General features: G+C 44.1%; 1 protein-coding gene across 1 annotated transcript in view; it reads right to left on the reverse strand.

The window, feature by feature from the left end:
* The window catches only part of LOC144821717 (uncharacterized), a 714,421-nt gene that overhangs the window by 538,562 nt on the left and 153,592 nt on the right, over nucleotides 1-22,267 (reverse strand). Inside the window, exon 11 of the mRNA XM_078678931.1 lies at nucleotides 19,540-19,679. Coding sequence (XP_078535057.1) covers nucleotides 19,540-19,679 — 140 coding nt within the window. The remainder of the gene's footprint in view (nucleotides 1-19,539; nucleotides 19,680-22,267) is intronic.

The following is a 22,267-nucleotide window of genomic DNA, read 5'->3' on the forward strand; positions in this document are numbered from 1 at the left end:
TATCGTATTAGCACAAGAATGATGTCAAATGAGATGTCATCAGTGATGTCATCAGTGATGTCATTTGAGATGTCATCAGTGATGTCATCAGTGATGTCACTGACCATGTCATGAATGATGTAATATGTGACATGATCAGCAGTGGATTGCGGGTGCGCGATATATAGTTAGTGCAACTAACTATATATGGAATTTCAATGGTTTTGTGTGAGTAAAATAAGGTTTTTTAAATGCTAATTCCTAACTATATATGGTCTATAACCTATGGTTTTTTCAGTGAATTTTCAAGGTTTTGTAAATGCTAATTCCTAACTATATATGGTCTATAACCTATGGTTTTTTCAGTGAATTTCAATGTTTTTTTAATAGAAAATATCATAAGCTGTCGAATGTCAAGTACGTGGTAAGTGAAAACATTTTCGTGTTTATGCACACTGATCTGCTTTGAATGGTGCCCCCCCCCTCATTTCTATTAGGAGTACTCTCTCTTTGCAGATAGTGAAAGGTAGTTAACGCAGGCCTTTGCCCCCGTTGTAATCCGTCGTGCCTGCTTCTCTCTCCATTTGATTGATTGTTATCCAAGTATTTACTGTTTTAGAATTAGTTCTCTTTGGTTCATTCTCTATTTACAAACAAACACAGAGTCGCAATACTCTGTTTAGTCTTTGCAGATAACGAAAAATCGTGTAAAAAAAAAGAAAAGGAATCGAGCAAAATCAGTAGGCCACTAATGGGATCTCTTTTTGACCTCGCTAAAATAGAAACATTAGGAACAACCCCTCATGACAAATAAAAAACTAGTGAGATGAACTGAACTCCACACAATGATGGCTGCAAAACAGCTCGGCTCCGCCACCCACCCCGCCCAAAATAACGATAAAGAACGGCTGCCATGATTGGTTGCGGAATGACCACGACGGAGCTACGAAATGGTGCTGCTCTCATGCTAACCCCAGCTTCAGTCTGAAACATCCAGAAACACTGTAGACTACCAATTCGATCAGTTCCTGTCAGGTCCGCTCCACAGGATCCGAGTGATGAACATAAAGCCCACCTCCAAACATCACAAACACTCTGACTTTGTGTTAACAGAGGATTTGAGCCATTAGGTGAGGGGAAAAGTAAAATAACAAACAGGGAAGGGAAGGAAGGGGACAGCTGGGAAGGGAGGTACCTGTAACGACAGAACATACAAGGGTAAGGCCACCTGTCGTGCAACACCGTAACATCTAAGGTATTGATATGTAGTCTGAATACCTGTGAGGAAAAGGCAGGTCTTTCCTAATGGTTGTTTTGGCTGTTCTCTTTCTAGATATATATGAACGTGAAACCTATAAGGAACACACATAGATTAGACACATTGCATTTCCCATACACTAACACGCTTGTCACCCAAACAGAACCCTCCTCTATACCTTGAACACAGCCTATGCCAGTAGAATAAGGGATTCCGTGGAAGGTTCGCCACCATAAAAGAAAACCAAAGAAATGATAGTGCACTAGGCAGCTGTGTACACGTCTCAATCCAGGACACGGTAATGCGTGGGAAGCAAAAACCACTGCACTCCGCTCCCTCGAGAAAAGCACCCTCTGAACACCAGGCAGTTCCCAGATACCAAGGAAAAGAGAGCAAAGTAAATAAGCAAGGGGCTTGAGAAGAAAGCGGAAATGTTCCAGTATGACACCACACACAATCCCAGGAGGACTGCTCCTATGGCAACGCGCAGTTGCGACCACTACAGCGCTCCTTGAGTACTGAGCATACTGATTGTTCCATAAACCATAAGTAAACACACAAGCGCTTGCACTGGTTGCCTGAAGCTGCGACCGCCTCAGCGCACCGCCTCCTTCAGGAGTATCACCCAGGTCGAAAGTAAACACAAGAAAGAAGACACGGCAACGTGTGGCTTCCTACCACTCCGCTCCGCTCCTCAGATTAGTCCCATAACAATATGCAACAAACGCAGCAGTTCCTTCACTGCGCGCTCCTAGAAACAAACGGCAACGCGTGGATCCCCACAGCGCTCCGCTTAATGACGGAGAAGACACCGGCGAGGGGCCGCTCCTACCTGACAAGCTGAAACCACAGCAATCGTCCAGGACGAGCCCCTCCGCCAGCAGCAAGACGCGACCTCCTTCCTCCAAAACCGGATACCAGGAAACGGAATAACACGCAACAGGATGCGTGTCGCCCTGACTGATGTAGCCTCAGCTAGGGCTTCTGGGTAATGTAGTTCTTACCTCGTATTGAGTCTGAAGAGGCATCCGTCTCGCGGTGCGCTACACTGCAGGCGCCCCGACGAGACCTGACAGTTCCGGTAGCGCCCCAATGTAACCCGGTAGAGAAGAACTAGCCCTCCCCTCTTTGACTGATGGTTCTTGTTGCCTGTCCCTTCTGTTGTCATTTAACAGAACTATTTAGCCTGCTGAAAGGGGTTGTGTTCCGACCGCTGGTTGGTGGAGACATTTTGACTATATTCTGTACCTGCGTTGTCGCGTAATGCGTCATATGACGCGCCGCGTTAGCGCATCCGGAAGTCATCCGGGGCGCGCAGCGCGTAACGTAAGCATAACAAGTCATGTGACTTGTTAATAAAACTTTTCATTGGTTCATTTTACTTTTCTTATTGTAATGATGAAAGGCTTGGTCATATGACCTAAAAATTACGCTTTTCATTACTTCCGAACATTATTTTTTCTTAAATATATGTTATAATGTTCCAGGCTAATGTACTTTCCCGGAAATTTTACAACTGTCCTGCAAGTAAAATATATTCTTTTTTCGAGAAAAAGAGCGTTTCTTCGTCCCATGACGGAGCCGTTGAGCAAAAGAGGGTCGACCTGCTGTCTTAGTCGCCGATACGCCTGAATATGAGATTCTTATCGATCACTTTATGTTGCAGGAATAGAAAACACAACAGCCCTTGACCATTTATCTTTACTGCGTTCCTTCGTATTATACCTTTTACCCTTCATGTAATTGGTCTGCTTTATTTCACTTGCCTTTTAATGATTCTAAAACAGTCACTATTATTAAAAACTTTACCAATGTATATACTACTACCATGTTTTCTTTTAAAAACCTTTATTGTGAACATTTCATTATACAAATACGAGCCTATAACCACGTGGGCCTGCCACAGAGCAAACTGTAATCGTATATGATGAATAGACATTTACACTGTAGAGGAACGTAACGGGCGGGCCATTAGGTTGCAAGAACTAAGGTGTCTAACAGTTACGGAATCGGTGGACGTACATTTTATAATTAAAATACGACAGGGCCAGTTACAATAAAATTATCTAGATATACATTTGCGGGCAAGTACCATGGGTGACGTTAATTCGAACTTTCAACAGTACAGTAATCAATAACACATCAGAACTTAATATCAATAGGGATGTCGAAATAGTCAATCAATTCTCGTACCCGCCCGCCATGTGCTTCAAAACTGCATACGTATCTCGTGATTTCAAGGTTCTGCAACCAGTACACAACAAGGAGTTACGAGTCCCATTTATTCCGGCGCCATTTTGGGCGAGGACGGGCAGGTCCAGGATATAGTCAAAATGTCTCTACCAACCATCGACTATGATGATGTTCATATGCTGTATTTATTAGAGTAACACTCATCTGTCCACATGAAATTAATTTGCCACAATCTAAACATGTCATTTTAATCTTTCCAAAGTTCTTCTAAATATTTGGGACCGTTTCCCTTGCCTCTGAAGCTCTCAGTGCCACTTCTTTGATGAATGTACTAGCAGGTCAGGGGTTCTCCTCCAAATCTCTCTTTTATGCAGCACTATAATTAATTGGTGCCACCTCTCCATATGACGATGCATGGTATAGTTACCACAACTATATTTTTTTTCGGTTCCTCTGGAGAGTTCATCGTGGCAGATGAAGCGTGTAACGTACCGGGCATTTACCTTTTTTTGCATGTACAGGAAAGGAAAAAAAAATCGAGCGTCCGAGTTCTAAGGTGTCCCAGGGCCATTTTAGTGGACCAGGCCCAAATCCAAAGAACAGGCCGCCATTTTGAGAGTCCTCTTGCAGCCGCCTGTCGCTGTAGCATCAAGAGCAGCCGAAACTCAGCTGAATGGCAACTGAAACGGTAAAGGGGCGCCCCACTACAGCAGACGAGCCTCCACCTAGGAAGGCCCATTCACGCCGGCTCCCCCCCCCTTCGGGCACCCCACGCCGTTATTCGGAGCAGTATTGATGGATGGCCACACCAGTGCGGCAACTTGCTAGACATCACCTCGGTGGTAACCGAATCTCAACGCCTTGTGGTGTCTTCTATTCAAAAAACATTGTTATGCTGCCTTCGACCTATTCGCCGCAAGTGCGCACACAACTCAACTGCATAGCTTGCTAGACACCACCTCGGTGCCATCCGGATCTTGGAATGTCAGCACCTTTTGGTGTCTTCTCTTCAGAAAATATTGTTGCGCTGCCTTTGGCCCCATTCGCACATCAGTCCGCTACTGACGCCATCTCACAGGCTAATGGGGCGCCCCACGCCGACTTTCAGCATTGTAGAATGACCACACCAGTACAGCAACTTGCTAGACATCACCTCGGTGCCATCCGGATCTCGGCGCCCCACTGCAGATGAAGTGCCTCTCAACTATGAAACCACCACGGTGACATCCGGATCTTGGCGCGTTGTGCTGCCTTCGGCCTATTCGCACATCGGTCCGCTACTGACGCCATCTCACAGGCTAATGGGGCGACCCACGCCGAGTTTCAGCATTGTAGGATGACCACACCAGTACAGCAACTTGCTAGACATCACCTCGGTGCCATCCGAATCTTGGCATCTCAACGCCTAGTGGTATCTTCCATACAAAAAATATTGTTACGCTGCCTTTGGCCCCATTCGCACATCAGTCCGCAACTTAGACATCACCTCGGTGCCATCCGGATCTTGGCATCTCAGCGCCTTGTGGTGTCAGTCAGAAAATATTGTTGCGCTGCCTTTGGCCCCATTCGCACATCGGTCCGCTACTGACGCCATCTCACAGGCCAACGGGGCGCCCCACGCCGACTTTCAACATTGTAGGATGGCCACAGAAGTGCGACAACTTACTAGACACCACCTCGGTGCCATCCGGATCTTGGCGCGTTGTGCTGCCTTCGGCCTATTCGCACATCGGTCCGCTACTGACGCCATCTCACAGGCCAACGGGGCGCCCCACGCCGACTTTCAGCATTGTTGGATGGCCACACCAGTGCGGCAACTTACTAGACACCACCTCGGTGCCATCCGGATCTTGGCGCGTTGTGCTGCCTTCGGCCTATTCGCACATCGGTCCGCTACTGACGCAAACTCACAGGCCAACGGGGCGCCCCACGCCGACTTTCAGCATTGTAGGATGGCCACACCAGTGCTGCAACTTGCTGGACACCACCTCGGTGCCATCCGGATCTTGGCGCGTTGTATTGCCTTCGGCCTATTCGCACATCGGTCCGCTACTGACGCCGCCTCACGTGCCAACGTATTTTCTCCGCATTTTATACCCTATGCCGCATAACAGGTCATGTGACTTGTTTATAAAACTTTTCATTGGTTCATTTTACTTTTGGTTTCCTAATGATGGAAGGCTTGATCATATGACCTAAAAACAACACTTTTCATTGGATGAAAACTTTTTTTTTTTCCCAAACGATGAAAGCCCCACCTTGTTTCTGGATGTTTCAGACTAAACTGGCGTCAGCATGAGAGCACCACCATCTCGTAGCTCCGTCATGGTCATTCCGCGAGCAATCATGGCAGCCGCTCCCCACCAGAAGCCTGCAGGAGTCGGGGCCCCCAAAACTTTTGATGAATTCTCAAGGCGGAGGGGACGCTTTCGAGAATGGGGTCCAAGACCTAGCAGACAAGCGTCCGATTTCCAAGGTGTCCCAGGGCCATTTCAGTGGACCAGGCCCAAAAAGGAAAGAGCCTGCCGCCATTTTGAGAGTCCTGTGACAGCCGCCTATCGCTGCACCGCAAGAGTGGGCGCAACTCAGCTGAATTGCGGCTTTTGACACAGTGGACCAAAAACGGACGGAATGGCAACTGAAACGGTAAAGGGGCGCCCCACTACAACAGATGACACTCCACCTGGAGAGGCCCGTTCACGCCGCCTCCCCCGGGGCGCCCCATGCCGTTATTCGGAGCAGCATTGTAGGATACCAAAACCAGTGCGGCAACTTACTGGACATCACCTTGGTGCCATCGTTCTGCTGCCTTGGAACTATTCGCACAACAGTTTGCTACTGATGACCCACCCCCCGCGACGCCCCACGCCGTTATTTGCTGGGTGGCAACTTACTAGACATCACTTTCGTGTCATCTAGATTTCGGCGCGTTCTGCTGCCTTGGAACTATTCGCACAACAGTTTGCTACTGATGACCCACCCCCCGCGACGCCCCACGCCGGAAATCTGGACGTTGTGCTGCGTTGGGACTATTCGCACAGCCGACCGCTACTTCGTTGTTTTTCCCTAAAAATGTTTATATGTTATTACTATTTTTGTTTTCTTGTATATATTTATAAATTATTAAAGTTTTATAATCTTACTACTTTGTCGGAGTGCTATATATTTTTAATGTGACACATAATTGTAAAAACTTTGATGTACAAAGAGTCATCCCTGGAATCTTCCGCTTCACGCTCGGTCCCCTCCCCAATCACAATACAGGATGGTTTTCAGATAATAGCAACGCTTCTGCTGTGACGGATCTCATCGAGTGTGGGCCTTGATCTACTATAACTCCTTTGAAGAGGGGTGATTCTTTACAGCTGTGGCCATAAACTACATCTGCAGGGCTAGCTGATAGCCTAGGACCGGCCTGGACAATCGGACACAGAGGAAAAGGAGTGTCAGAGGGTGCGGTAGTGAATAGGGCGAAAGGGAGGTGTCGGGCGGGCACAGGGTGTGATTCTCAGGGAAGAGCAGCGCAGATGGGGGGAGGTTTATTACCCATGCATAAGACAGAGAGCGGGGGTGACCACTGCCTGGGTGAGATGCTTGCGAGGGTGGGGAGCCATGCTAAGGATCGACAGCGTGCACAGAGTGGGTCTGGTCAAGGCATCTAAAATGGCTGCCGTGCACGACAAAAGTGTGGCATTTGAAAAAAGACAAGATGGCGCAGACAATGTTTTTCAACACTTCCTGATTTCCTTCGAATCGAACGTTAACAGACGTTGGGGCATATTACCAAAGTTAAGCGATATTTATCCCTAACGATGCATTGCAAAGATTTTTTTACCGTCAGAAATTATCGCAGATAAACCTTGCTATTATCAAGGTTTATCGCAAATACGATAAAAAACGACCGCAATGCATTAATATCGCTGAAAACTCAGCGATATTCATGCATTACCGAGCTAATGCTCTTAGCCATGTTATCCACCTCCCATTGGATAACATGGCTAAGAACTGCTCAGGGCAGCTGTTACTTTTTGGAGATATTCGCGCTTATCTCGAATATTTCCAAAAGTTGATAATAGGAGATAGCGATGTTAGCGACTGTTTCCAGTCGCTAACATCTTGGCATGCCCACTTTGCATGTCATTAGTGATAAATATCACTCACATGCAAAGTGGGGCCCAAGATGGTCGCTATCTCCTACTAGCCGTCGCTAACTGGTGTTAGCAACAGCTAGGTAATACAGATATAATTTTATCTCCGCGAAGCGGAGCGCTGTTACAGATATATATCTTGTTTTTGAACGTTAATTTCTCAAAATGCACTGAAGCACATATATTGAGACCTAGCAAAGGCACATCGGGCTACCAGTCCCTAATATTTTACCAAGTTTCGTGCAAATCCATTCAGCCGTTCGATTATTATTATTATATTTTTTTTTTGCCCCGCGGGGCCCTTTTAAAACCTCCACATCAAACCTAGGGGGTCAGCGAGGATCTACTATTCCCCCTTATGGTCATTTGCCCCTTCGCTTTGGCCTCCTCTTGTCTCTCGATGCTACCGAGAGACAAGATGGCGGCCGCTACGGACTGTTTGGAATGTTGACAGACGCCGGAGAACCAATCAGCTTCGCTTCACAAAGCTCCGTTGCGCGAAAAGTACGCGTCCTGGAGCGCTGCCCGGTCCGCTGTTACAGATATATATCTTTTTTTAAACGTTAATTTCTCAAAATCCACTGTAGCACATATATTGAGACCTACAAAAGGCACATCGGGCTACCAGTCCCTACAATTTTGCCAAGTTTCGTGCAAATCCATTCAGCCGTTCGGGCTAAAAGTGAGGCCAACCGCCCTATGGAAAACTCAATGTTAAAAACACGTTTTGGGACCCCCTTTTTTCTCGACCCCCCCTGGACGAACCCCCCCCCAATTTTCAGGGGCTGCTCAGAAACAAAATGTGCCATTTTCCTGAAAATTTCAGCCAATTCCGTCCACAAACGCCAAAGTTATTAGACATAGAATTTTCAAAAAACCCATAGAGAAAAAATCCTAACTATATATACCTACTGGCGACCGCCAGTAGGTAATATATATATATATATATATATATATATATATATATATATATATATATATATACTACGTGTAGAAAACAAAAAAAAGCTTAACACAAAAAAGAGACAGGACGCTTTATTACAGTTTTATAAACATCAACTTTATCGACTGTTAACACCTCTCTTGGATCCGAAAAACCCAAACAGGAAATCACGATGATCATCACAAAATATGTAATTGCGCAGACAAAGCTTGAGAATACTTTCATCATTAATAGCCCATAGCCAACAGCAAGATCTCAAATACTCTGTACCCAACAATACCTAGGGTACACTGCTAGATTGATTTAGTATGGCACTGGAAGGGGAGGTGTGTGTACGAGGCCTATCATACTGTCTTCATAAATGTAAAAAGCCTACCTGTTGTGCTGTTCGGTAGCTTTGCCCTAGGGCTCCGAGAATATTTGCTGAAAGAACAAGCGGGAGGCGGCTCGGGCGCAGCACGTCTTCCGGAGACGTGCTCGTTCACAGAGCTGAATCGGCTCGTGCACAGGCCAGTAGCGGCTCGTGCACAGCTCTATCTCCCTTGCCAGTTAACACGGTGACTATAGAACTCGCTGGCTGGCGGGAGCGCTTCCCGCTCCAACGCCAGCTCGACCTAACAAGAGAGACAGTAGGTCGCACAACCAGAAGAGACTTCTCAGACCTGAACATAGGCTCCCCAGTTTGCATCTGGCCTCCACTGGAGCACAGGAAGGCAATCATGCATATCAGACTTCACTGGAGCTGGACAACATGATGTAGCAGTGTCCTTACAACTACCTGCTGTTATGCAAATATAGCATGCATTTGGTGGTAGCTCCTGGCAATACATATTAGCACATGGTCTTCCAGCCTGTCCCTGACCTCCGACCCACAATATCGCAAGAAGCTGTCTTTCCTTCACATATCTGAGCAGTTGTGCACTGCTCCCTTCACCCTGCACCACTATTCCTGTTCCAGGAACATATTCAGAAGAAGCGAGGCAAGACGATAAAATCCATAGATGACTCCTGATGGCCACTTCTTCGTGCCCTGAAGCAGAACTCTAGTCAGGATATCTAGAAAGAAATGAATTTCCTATTGCAATGAGAGTCCTAGCAGGGACGACGAAGCATCACTTGATCCAGTTGACTAATCAACTTTCCTACTTTTTATGACGCTAGTGTGACAGACTATCATAGAAAGTTCCCACTATTAATTCTCAAGCTGAAAATACTCTTTTTCTAGATAGGTCCAGACTGAGCAGTCTCGATATGGCAGAAACAAAGTCTTCCTGTTAAACGGTTCTTCCCTAACACGGGAGGATCAAGCTACACTGCACCGTTACTGCTTGAGGAAGGGACCTAGTTGGGCTTGACAGGTAGCAATCTAAATTATGGGGCAGCATGACAAAGTTTTCATCTTTACAAAATACCATTTTATATTCTTTGCTCTTTGAACTGCATAGTACCAGAATATCATCGACTGAATACCATCTGATGTAAATATCATGCCCTAAACACTGTCTACAAAAACATCAAGCCATTGCAGTTTATGTAGAAAATGCACACTGAATGGAGGACATTTTTAAAAACTATATTTAGGACACAATATTTATGTCTGCTAACATTTGTGTATAAGATATTTAGATATACAAACTTTGAACACACAAACTGCAATTTCACTCCCCTGCTGGCAAGATTACAAAGTCATTCCTGTACATATTTTTCAAGATAACATCTCTGGTTATTTAAACATAACAGTGTCACCAGCCATGACCTGGAAAACATGCCCAGAGTGGATAAACATTTAGCATTCCAAAGCCATAATACTCCATCATTAATTATCAAGAAATGTCCTGTTAATTAAAATGTTTATTTCTCACCGTTCACCAACTACAAGGTTATCCGGCTACCAAAGGCAGGCAATAGGAAGACCACAGAAGTAACCTTTATATTTGATTTCCATCACAAAACTGACATTGCATACACAACTCCATAACAAGAAAAATAGTGACAGGTTACTGGATGGCAATATCATAAGACAAATTGTACAATACCAGCTTCCCTGGTTCAGATAGGAATTTTAACTACTTCACATATTATTACCCTTCAATTTAAACCATGACTACACCTACATTTTAGAACATTTTTGATTTAGTTCAAAGAATATGTTTCCTGCACTCACCATTGCTTGGTAAGCAAATGGTTTCCTCGTCGGTGTCCCCTCTGATGTCCTCAATATTGGGTTTTCACAGATAGCTCGGAAGCTGCTGTGAGCAATCTCCACCTATGTCAATTTACATTTTACATTCAATAAATCTCACATTGTACAACCCACTATCTTAAATCCGAAACTAATTACAAAAGGAGAAGATTCACTATTTATTTAATCAGTGTTTGTCTCAAGAAAATTAATTACTGATTTATAAACAGTCTTCTTAATATTTTATCGGCAAGCACCAATGTTCAGCTGGTTACCACATGAAAAAGGCTGACAAAAACAGATTAAGACACAATGGTTATGTTGTTCAAGCAGCTATATCGTTCGATCTACTGGGTGGCTTTATATTAGAACATCGTTAGAGTAGTCAGTGCTTAATGTGTAGCAGAATAAGTGCCATGGCCACATTTTCCCCAGAAACCTTGAGGTGCCACTGTCGAATGTCAGGGTTACCAAACAGCAAGGCTGTATGGTTTTGATCTGACCTCATACCGCTTTCTTTCACCAGCATACTCTCCCTGATCCTTTACGTCCCTGTTGTATACTCTCTTTTGTCCCTGCTTTCTCTCTGTCACTGCCTCCCCTTCCCACTGTGCTACCTTTTTCTCTCTTGTTCTGGGTCAAAAACGGATTAAAAAAAAGTGCCAGTGGGCCCCACCAACTCAAAATAACTACAGGGTGCAGTGATTGTGTCTTTCCTCTTAATTGTATCCAGAGCATGTGCAAACTGGTGTGACAAACTGCATGAGCATGCCTACACTCGTGCATCATATTGAATAGTTGTCCTCCTGCATTATGTGCCAGACAAACCACTTAAATTGGTCCAGTGTTGACGCAAGGTTACAGATCACTAAAGAATATCTTACAATATCCCTCAAATGTGATTCTATCCAAAACCGGGCCGTTTTATTCATGCCGAAGCATAAAGACATCACTTATGCCTGCACTTCTAAGCAAGAACAACCTGAGCCTAGAAAATTAAACTGTGCCTCTGTAGATCTAACTTTTACGCCACTTAAGATTGGGGACAGCCCTTGTTGCCTTATTTGCTACCAATAGAGGGAGAGAAGAGGAACTGAGTGAAATTGTCTAGTGATAATCATCAACGGTGATATGTACAACATTATATGAAGAAGATTACATCTATAACAAGCAAACAAATCCCCCCCCCCGGCCCTCACTTACCTACCTCCGGCCACAGAAACGCTGTGACGCACACCGCAAATCGGCCTGGAGCGCGCCTCGGCAGAGACGCGGGAGGACAGGAGCGTGACGCGCGTGAACGTGCACGTTGACGTTCCCGCGCGTTCACGCACCTGAGTCGGCTCGTGCACAGGTCTGGAGCTGCTCGTTCACAGCTCTCACTCCCTTGGCAGGGAGGAAGGTGACTATAGTCGAGCTGGCGGGAGCGCTTCGCGCTCCAACGCCAGCTCGACCTAAAAATATAGGAATTCACTCAATAACCCAAAGATTAAAGTTGCATTATTGCTCGAAATTGCAATAATATTTTACTTTACAATAAAAAAAACATTAGAAAATCACTGGAAAAAAACCAAAGGTTAAAGGGGCATTACAGTTTTGTAAAAACATTTTAAACTAAATAAACCACTGAAATTTACCAGTTTCACTTATCTCAAGTAACCATAACTCATGCCCACGCCATTTGCTGCTTGTACCCTCAGGCACTACATTACTCATGATGTGTTTAATTAATGTTATGATAACATCCAATTACATTTGAAATGACATCATTGATAACAACACTGTGCTTAGTGAGGGCGAGAGACATAGTTAATTTAGGACAGATTTAAGATTTAAGATTTAGTTTATTGTACAGTTAATAAAAACTCACAATGTTTAAAAACATACAGTTCTAAAAAACAATTAGTGGCAAGAATATTTCACTTAAAATAGCGGGTGGATTCCCCTTATTAGTTAATAAAAGCACAATTTCGTTTAGTACTGTCCTTAAGGGCGGCTGGATGCTAGCGTTTTTTTTGTTTTAGCTAGTGCTTCCGGTAGACCCTTCGGCTGTTTCTTTTAGTCTTTTGGCCACAATGTCAAAAAATCTCGTTATTCTGCAATTTAACTGGGTTTCCCCGGGATTAAAGCAGAGCATCACAGCCTGTCTACAGCTTGTTATTCCCTTCTGATTCCATAGGGGCCGAAGCAGGGAGCGTCTTATGTCCAAGAGAGTTTTGCAGATGCAGATAATGTGCGTCAGGTCTTCTTTTCCAGAGCAGCAAAGTCTGCAACTATTTGCTGCGTTTTCTCTTTTCCAGGGTGCTAAGTGAGGCCCTATGGGTATATTGCCAAGGCGCATATTGAGGAACTTATTTTTTGTTGTATGAGTAAGGCCCGTCGTTAAGTACTGTTGTGGTTTAAGAGCTGTGTAGCCTTCCAACACCACCCTTCCGTGTGCTCTCTTGGCAAGAGTTGCTTTGTCCTCAATGGATGAGACCATCTTGGTGACTTTCATTACCGTTTTTTTGAAAGTCTTGGGGTCAGTTGCTGACTCCCATAAGTTTGTTAGTCCTAGGGTCTCCAGTGATTCCATTAGATAGTTCCTTGCTGGTGAATTATCTCTAATGGACAGTTCGGTCCAGAGGTGGGCGTTTAAGGATCCATGCTCAGCATCTCTGATTTTCCGCCAGCTTTTGATATAAGCGCCTCTTCTCTCCACCGTTTGTTTCTGTAACCCGAATTCAAGACGAATTTGAGCGGGCGATGCATAGGTAGGCAGGTGGAATATTGCCCTGTAGACTCGACTGATGATATTGTCTAGTGTCGTTGCGTCTTTGCCACGCATGGGTTCGCTGCCATAGGTGAGCATTGGATGTAATCGAGCTCTTATTACCTGTAGTAGAGGGCCCAATGTCCGGTCGGGAAGAGCTTTCTGCAGCGGCTTTATTGACAAGTGGAATGTCGTGCCCTTTCGTCGGATGGCCTCTAGTTGTTGTTTGAATGAGCCGTTTCGATCTAGTGTGACTCCCAGGTACTTGTAGGAGGTTACCTGCTCTAGCTTCTGTCCGTTCAGTAGCCATGTGAAGTTTCGTTTTCTGTGGTGATTTATTGTCATAATTTTAGTTTTATTTAGGTTGATTGTCAATGAATTTTTTTGGGAGAACGTATTGGTTTGGTCCAGCAGGTGTTGGAGGCCGATAGGGGACCGGCTTATAAGGACTAAATCATCTGCGTAGAGGAGATTTGACAGTGTGGTATTGCCTAGCAGTGGTGCATGAGATTGAACTACCCCTAGCTCACCGGGGAGGTCTGCGAGGAAGAGGTTGAACAGCGTTGGGGCTAAGACGCAGCCTTGTTTTAATCCTTTGCTAGTCCCGATTTCTCGTGAGAGGTGCGGGCCAGGTCCCAGTTTTATCCTGACCCAGGTGTTACTGTGTAGCAGTATTAGCTGCTGTAGAAGTGGGCCTGGAATTCCCCAATCGCTCAGTTTCTGCCAGAGTTTGCAGCGGTCTACATGATCGAATGCTGCGCTGTAGTCGATAAAACACAGGAACAGAGAGGTCTTAGTGACTTTTGCCGCGTCTGCCAGGAGAGTTAGCGCCATGATGTTTGTCGTGGTGCCCTGGCCACTACGAAATCCGGTTTGGGTTGCTGGGATGATATTCTTAGCGGTTGCCCAGGATGTCAGGTCTTCCAAAATGAGGCCCGCGTAATACTTTGCCTCGGTGTCGATCGAGGACAGGAGTTATTGTTACTTGAGATAACTATAAATGTTGAATTTAATTGGTTTGTTCATTTGAAATATTATGTTTAAACTGACATTTTCACCTACCCATAAGATCCCTTTAACCATTGTTTTTTCAGAGAAATTCTATGTTTCTTTTTAATGTAAATTTACATATTATTACAATAGGACAAAGATGTGCAGAGCAAAGGTTCTGAACTCCAAGAAAAGAGTAGACTTTGGGGGCAGACAAAGGTTTTGCAATACACTTGATAATCTTCTGGAAACACCTACTTTACTTCTTAACATTCCTAAGTGTAGGAAGCAGCATGTGAGGCCGGGATAAGCAAATGGTCTACCATAATATCCTCACTGGGAGCCAATCACCCAATTGTAGCATTTGATGAAGCGCAAGGCCTACTCAGGGGAGGTGGTGTGGACTTGTAATCACCATTTGTTGGCACAAAATAACACTGAATAAATTATTGTCCAGTCTGATTTTTCTTTTTTTTTTAAAGTACACTTATTACACCCACACTACCAGATACTAGCCTGTATAGCCCAGCTACGAAGGGCTATAAGGCTATTAGAACATTCTGCCACTAGAGGGCAGAATGTTCTAACAAAAAAAACAAAGCCTTATGGGAGCGTGAGGGGATTGGAATCCCCTTAGGTTGCCTGAAGCCTTTGTTCACAGCCAGAGCTGTGAACAAAGAAGCAATGGCATGTTGGAGCTCCAGGCTTATACCAGCCATTATAATAGCATTAATTTACACATATATACATCAAGCAGTTGGAATAACCTTTGGTGACATTCTGAAATAACATACAGATCATTACCCCCAAATTCACAGAACCTTCCCTCACCTACACCAGATACAACATCACAATATGGGAGGGGTATCACTTTAACTAAAACAGGTCTATTGGCATAGTCAAGGGGCCATGAGTACAATAATATAGGGCAAGCCTATTGGCTTTGTCAGAGCTACCTCATTACAAGACCAATAACCACATGCTAAGAAACACTATCTTGTCTCTGAAACCAATAACTATGTTCAAATGAATTTAAAATTATTAATAAAAGGCATTATGACTGTTCATTAAGATCACCATCAGCAATTCAGTAGTAAAAAAAGCATGAAAATCAATGTGTCAGTAACACCGAAGGATATGGCAGAGATGGGAGGAGTACAGGGGTATTGAATTGCCGGCTGTGGAATCCCCAGAAACTTTCATACAACGAGATCAGTAATGTAATGGTGTAGCCCTCAGACATTAGATACAGTTATCCAGAGGACATATGGCATCAAAGATCATGAGATGTGGTGGGGGTCGAGGGAGCTATTTCGGTGCCTAGATTAGCCAAGGTTCTTGTATGTTTTCTTTTCTATTTTCCTTGTATTATCACTCTGGTACAATACGACAAAAGAGATGGATATTGTTGATGTGTCGGCCTCAAGCCTATGCTGTACCACTATAAAACTGAATAAAATTTGTTATAATATTTTATTTTTGTAATCAACATGTCTGTGTCTTTTTTAACTACTCTATGGCACATTGATTGCAATCATTTGACCAACCACTAGATGTTCCGGCGCTGCCTAGCTGTGGAGCAAAAGCTCCTGCCCACAGTGCTTAGAAATAAAGGATAAACAGCAAGGATTCCTTGACCCTAGAAATTTAGGGTCACTAACCATAATCTATTCTGGGGAGCAGTTGCCCCATTGATCCTCCTTTAGTTTGTTGGTGGTGCCTCTGCCACCCTTGGGATGACCAAGGAAAAGGAAACTTGACCATGCAAGCCCTCCAGGGCATTATGGGGTGCTCCCTTCACAGAGTGAAGATTTTTTTATGAGGTGCTTCGGACGCAGCAGTTTAGTGATTCATTGGAGCTGACGTTTGGTTATGAAGTGTATGCCCTAATTTAGTTGTACATCTCTGTCATAACTATATTTGCTGATATTAACTGTGTCTAAATTGTACCCTTCTCTACGTTTTAAGTTTATGTTAAAACCAGATAAATTCAATTTCTACAACTAGGACCTTCCGTGTATTTTGTGTTTCTTTTTCTCCTTTCCTTTCTGTGTGTCATTGTAATTAGATTGCCTTTGGTTGTCTAGTAGGACACCTTTGAGTCAGATTTTTCTAACTGACTCTTAAGTTTTGTTAATTTGCCAAAACAATGTTGGAAAGCCAGAGAAATCCTCTCTAGATAAGGGACACTAGGAGCGGTGATGAGCCCACCATCACTGGGGGGGGGGGAGCAACTATACTCTCCCTTTCCTTTCTTCACATTGCTTCAGGGATTGAGCCCTATGCCTCAGATTGTGCCTGTCTCTGCCCTTGCCATCCCCCTCCTTGTTGCGTTGACACTCTCCTCCTAGCCGTTGGGTCGCAGGAATGGTGTCCCAGGATGCTCCCTTTGTCATCCGGCCCTGGTGATGGGGTTCCGGGCCCTATTCATGAGTTTGCTGACTCAGAGGATAAGGTCCCCAGGCCTCGTAGACCTCTGTGGGGATGTGTATGCATTGAGCATTTATGAAGCCTGCCACAATCTCCAGGCAATGGCCCACATAGGGTTTCTTGGAGCCTCATGTACTCTATTGCTCAAGCTGGGGTCAAAGGTCAATCCCTTTTCCTGTGAAAATTTCGGGCCCCATAGAGCAGATCCTAGTCTCATTTTGCTCCTGGTATGAAGTGAACCCTAGCCACCTGGAGCCATTGTAGCAGGCCTCCTGGCCTTTAATGTTGTGTATTTTGCAGGGTGGAATGATTTCACTACCTCCCAGGGTCATGCTTTTCCCTTTGCCTGGCTCGAAGTGTTCATGTCCTCTTGCTGGGGCACAGAAGTCCAGGCCCTCCATCAACTGATCCTCAGGAAAATGTAAGTGGGGCAGCCTCCCTGGCCCTAAAGAGAACCAACGAATCCTGGGCTCAGATGCAGATAGAGACCTCAGTCCATCAAAAGGTAAGCTGGCCATGGTTTTGATACCATCCACGTCCAGGGCCTAACTCTCTGTCTATCCCTTGTGCCGGTGTTTATAATTGCGGGTGAAAAGTTCAAGATGCCAGGCACCCCTGGCCAATCCCCATATGCCTCATCACCTCCTCAACCCTTCACCCATGCTCCTGCACAGTATACATGGACAATATACTATGGCGGTGTGAAGTGATGTTTGTGCGCACCTACCCTGGGGGGGTCTTAGCTCCACCCCGAGCTGACATGAGTGCCAGTAACTTTCCCACCAAAACTTCAAACGGGAGCTCCTCCTTTGTTGGCTCCAGATGTTTGGACTTTCTCTTTTTTTCAGTGGGCCTGGGTGGGCCCAACCTTAGTACAGTGCAATAGTTAATTACCAAATGCAGATTTTCCTCCCCTCCCCTTCATCCTCAGGAGCTGAGTGAAGCGCTGATAATTGCTCCTTTTGTGTGGGGAGGCCTTTGTTCCCTCTATTGGGGAGCAGAGTAATTAACTTGGCAGAGCAGAGCGACAAAAGTCTTGGACCTGATCCTGAGGTGAGCCAGAGAAATATGACAATTCTAGACGACTCATTAGGTGTACATGTAGGTTCTTGGGACCTGCAGATTCAAACTCAGTGTGCATGTTTCACCCCAATTTGATACCTCAAAAACTGTACCAACTAAGTGGAGTGAAACTGCAAATTAGGCAGATTTTTCCCAATGTATATAATATTAAAGTGAAACTGCAGATAATCCAGTAAATTGGACTGACCTATCTTTGAGTGCCCACTAATTTTATAAAGGCTGTCCCAGGTCAACATCTATCCTTGTAGAGTCCCTGTTCTGCCAGGCTACTTGTACATAATTACAAGACTGCGCTCAATGGTAGTCTCACACATGGAGCCCACACACATGTTCACATGTAACCAGCCCAGTGGCCCTTTCTTTAGCTGCGTCGCAGCAGCCTTATCTTAACTTTTTTGGGGGGAGTTTTATATAGCACAAACTTGAACTGAAGGTATCAGAGTGCTTTACATGAGCACCAGTTGCATTACAAAAGGACGCATTCATTTTTTTTTGTTAGGCACAGGAAGATTAAGTGATTTGCCCAGAATCACAGTATGTTGAGTGTTGTTGCTGAGACTCGAACCTGGTACCCCAGATTTCAGGTCAACCGCCTTGGGCATTAGGCCACATCCTCTCCCCTAATCTTAAAAGGCAGAAACACCATACAATTTGACCAGTGTATGTCTGTCCTGTGAAAGTTACACATGAGTAAATGGTGTATATGCAACAATGTTTGTGACTAGAATAATATTTGTAACTTATTGACATGCCTACGTGTATTACATGCTTGAAGAAGTTACTACTTTTACCAGAAACCAACGTAGTCGTCCAAGAATGAATAAGTAGCATTTTATAAAGATGAAGGAAAATAGGGTGAATATTGGTCTCAATACCAAAATGACATGCCAAAGATAAGAGAATTTATGCAAAGTGTGTATTAAGCATAATGGACATCAATGAATTTCACACCTAAACACACATGCAATTAAAGAAGCTGTTGAAAGAACAGTGCCCTTAGGGAAAGGGTAAATGAGTATAGGATATCTATAGTTCATTTGTAAATGAAAGGTGAAAGCATAACTAAAACAATTGGATGTAAAAAGTAATAGAAAATGCAAAGAAAATATAATAGAAAGAGTAGCCAAATTTGTAAGAAATCTGATTGTCCACAAGCACAACTCCAAGCCCTGCCAGACTACGACACTTTTCAGACCTGCAAAGTGTGAATTCTTGATCACTGAACTTCTGGAATTGCTCCACATTGTCTCTTCTCTGCATGTCCCCCCATTCTATATCAGAACCCCTGGCTGATGGTTCTCGCCCGACCCGCCACGTACTCCTATCCCTTTCCCTCTACCCTGGTACCCAGTTCTCAGCCTCCAATGTCAGACTGTTTCCCACCCATCCCCGTCAACTGTACTGTGCTCCTTATTTTGCAGCATGGTTTGTGATTTACAAATCTGTATATTTATCATCAGCCACAGCTGCTTGTTTTCACTCTGTTCTTTCCTTAGTCCATTCTTCTTCTATTATAGCAATCAAAGTATCAGCAGCGGCTTGTGGTTATCTGATACAGTGGTGTAAGCGTCAAGGACTCACCTGTTAAACTGAGCGATTGCAATCCTCTGGAAGTCATTGCAGAAGCGCTCCAGGTAGTAGGCATGAGATCTGTTGTTTTTGGGGTTGATACCATCCCAGCCCCAACTGACACTGTACTCATAGATATTGGTGTGGCGCAGCTGTGGACATAGAAAGCATCCAGATTAACCTGGTAAGTACAGTACTAGCACAAAAAACATAGTATGAGTTGCATTGATGAGCAGGAAAAGCCGACCAATAGACAGACGCAGTGCCTCAATACATCCAATCGTATTTATATTCAGAATTTAAGCATTGGCTAATTCTGTAGACAACTTCCCTCTTGTGCTACAAAATGCAATGATATTAGCCAACTATGACCACGATATATAATGTACATGGACTCCATTAGGAGCTGCAATTTCCCTGTTTTGGTGGTGTATATATGTTTCCAATGCATCTATTAAGGCACATTCTTTGTATTAGGGAACATCTGCATGACTACAATAAGGACATTTGTGAATTTCTTTTATTTTACATATATTTTGTATAGTGCAGCACTGTCCAATTCCTTGTCCTCAGGGCGCGTTAGGGATTCCACCTATCCTGTGACAGATATGGCAGTCTTGTTAGTTGTCTCTGGAATCGCAAAAAATACTGCATGAATGAGGGCTCTAGTGCACTTCCAAAAACCCATGTTAGTGCAAGTTAGAATGTTCACAGTGTGGTGTTTGTGACTCTTGATTCTTGATGGAGGTGTTTGCTGCTGAGTTAGCTTATACTACAAACGACCCTAACTACTACTCCAAATTGTTGTCGTTTCAGGGCGGGTAGTGTTTTTTAAAGGCTGGGGGGCGGATTTAGAGTTCAGGGTGTGTGTTTTTTTTTTTTAAAGGGAACAGGGTTTCAGGGCACAGTGTGGGGGAGGGGGTCCACACAACACTTGAGGACATTAAAACACAACTTAATAAACACACAGAAGAGGTTAACGAAAGAAAACTAAGAAAGTACCATAGAGACACTATTGATTATAAACTGGGCGAGGTTGACACCTGGGCCGAAGTACATGCCAAAAAATGACAAAGCCGTCCATACACAGTACAAACAGACACCTCTTCAACAGACACTGACACATAGGAATCAATAAGAAGGACAGCGATGACTTCAAGACCGCAATCAAACACTAACCTGGCAGTGCTGCCTTTTTTAGAATCAGGCCCCTCTGGAGGGGACGACCCAGGAGGTCGAAGAGACGAAGACTCATCAGAGAAAGAGAAGGACCCACCACAAACACGGACCGTCACGTCCAAGAAGTACAAGAAGAAGAACAGACTATGAATAATCTGGTAATAAACATTTCCGATGTAAAACTCTCTAAATTTCAGATCGCTACACATTGCAGAAAGGAACATCTTTCGCTCCCACTGCCAGTACGAACCTATTGGAGTTAAACATAAGCTTTTTAAAACTCATGAGAAAACGTAGACTTCGTCATTTTTTTGAAAATGTCATCACTGAACCTAAAGAACCCAAAGAAGACACACTTAAAGGTCTCTCCAGCAAAAGTTCCTACATGGCTCCAATAAGCCATAAGACACTTGACTTATTTGAGCAATTGGTAAAACAGGATTTAGCCAAAATCAACTATCGCAAACCCATCAAAGCTAAAAATATGACACAAAAGGAACACGCTACTCTTAAATCCATAGCGGAAAACAAGACAATCATATGCCAGAGGGCAGATAAAGGTGGAGTTCTGGTTATTCTAAACATGGAATACTATCAAACTCAGATACGAACACACCTGCAAGATGAAAATATATACATGGAACTAGAATTTAATCCAACCATGGAAATACAAATGACTTTACAGAGAATCATCCAAAGCGCCATGGATAAAGGCATAGCTGATGAAAAGATGAAAACATTTCTAATTACCGAACACCCAAAACCACCAAGGTTTTATATGACACCGAAAATCCACAAGGATCCGAAGAAACCACCTTGTCGACCGATTGTTTCCACGTGTGGCAGCATACACGAACCAGTAGGGAAACTTATCGATAAATACTTGCAGCCTTTTGTGATCACAATGGGTTCATTCATGAAAGACACAACGGATTTTTTTAATAAACTAGCAGCAATTGAATTGGCACAAGAAGAAGAGATCATCATGTGTAGCATTGACGTTCAAGCATTATATACCTCCATACCCCACCTCGTGGGGATTGAGGCAGTGGAGAAGGCTCTGCTAACAATGAATTATGAGGAATCCATATTGGAACTGCTAAATTTCACCTTGATGCATAGTTATTTCACCTGTGAAGATCATTGGTATCTTCAAAAAAGTGGGACATCTTTGGGCAATTCGCCGGCGCCGGCGTACACCAATATCTTTATGCATCAATATGAAAATGACCACGTTCTACAAAATATCAAATGGAAAAACCATCTGCATCTGTATTTAAGATACATAGACAACATATTCATCTTGTGGAAAGGCTCAAAAGAGGGATTGACTGAAAACATCATGGAATTAAACAAAGTTGATCCAAGAATACAATTTACTTTTGAGATGCATGAGGAAACCATCAACTATTTGGATGTTACTATAATGAAAAAGAATAAAAGGTTCGAGACCACATTATTTTCTAAAAAAAACGATTGCAATAATTTATTGGCATACCAGAGTTTCCATCCTCAAGCACTCAGACATCATTTACCATACTCGCAATTGTTACGAGTAAAA

This window comes from Lissotriton helveticus, chromosome 2_2 (assembly GCF_964261635.1).
Source record: "Lissotriton helveticus chromosome 2_2, aLisHel1.1, whole genome shotgun sequence".
Taxonomy (NCBI): Eukaryota; Metazoa; Chordata; class Amphibia; order Caudata; family Salamandridae; genus Lissotriton; species Lissotriton helveticus.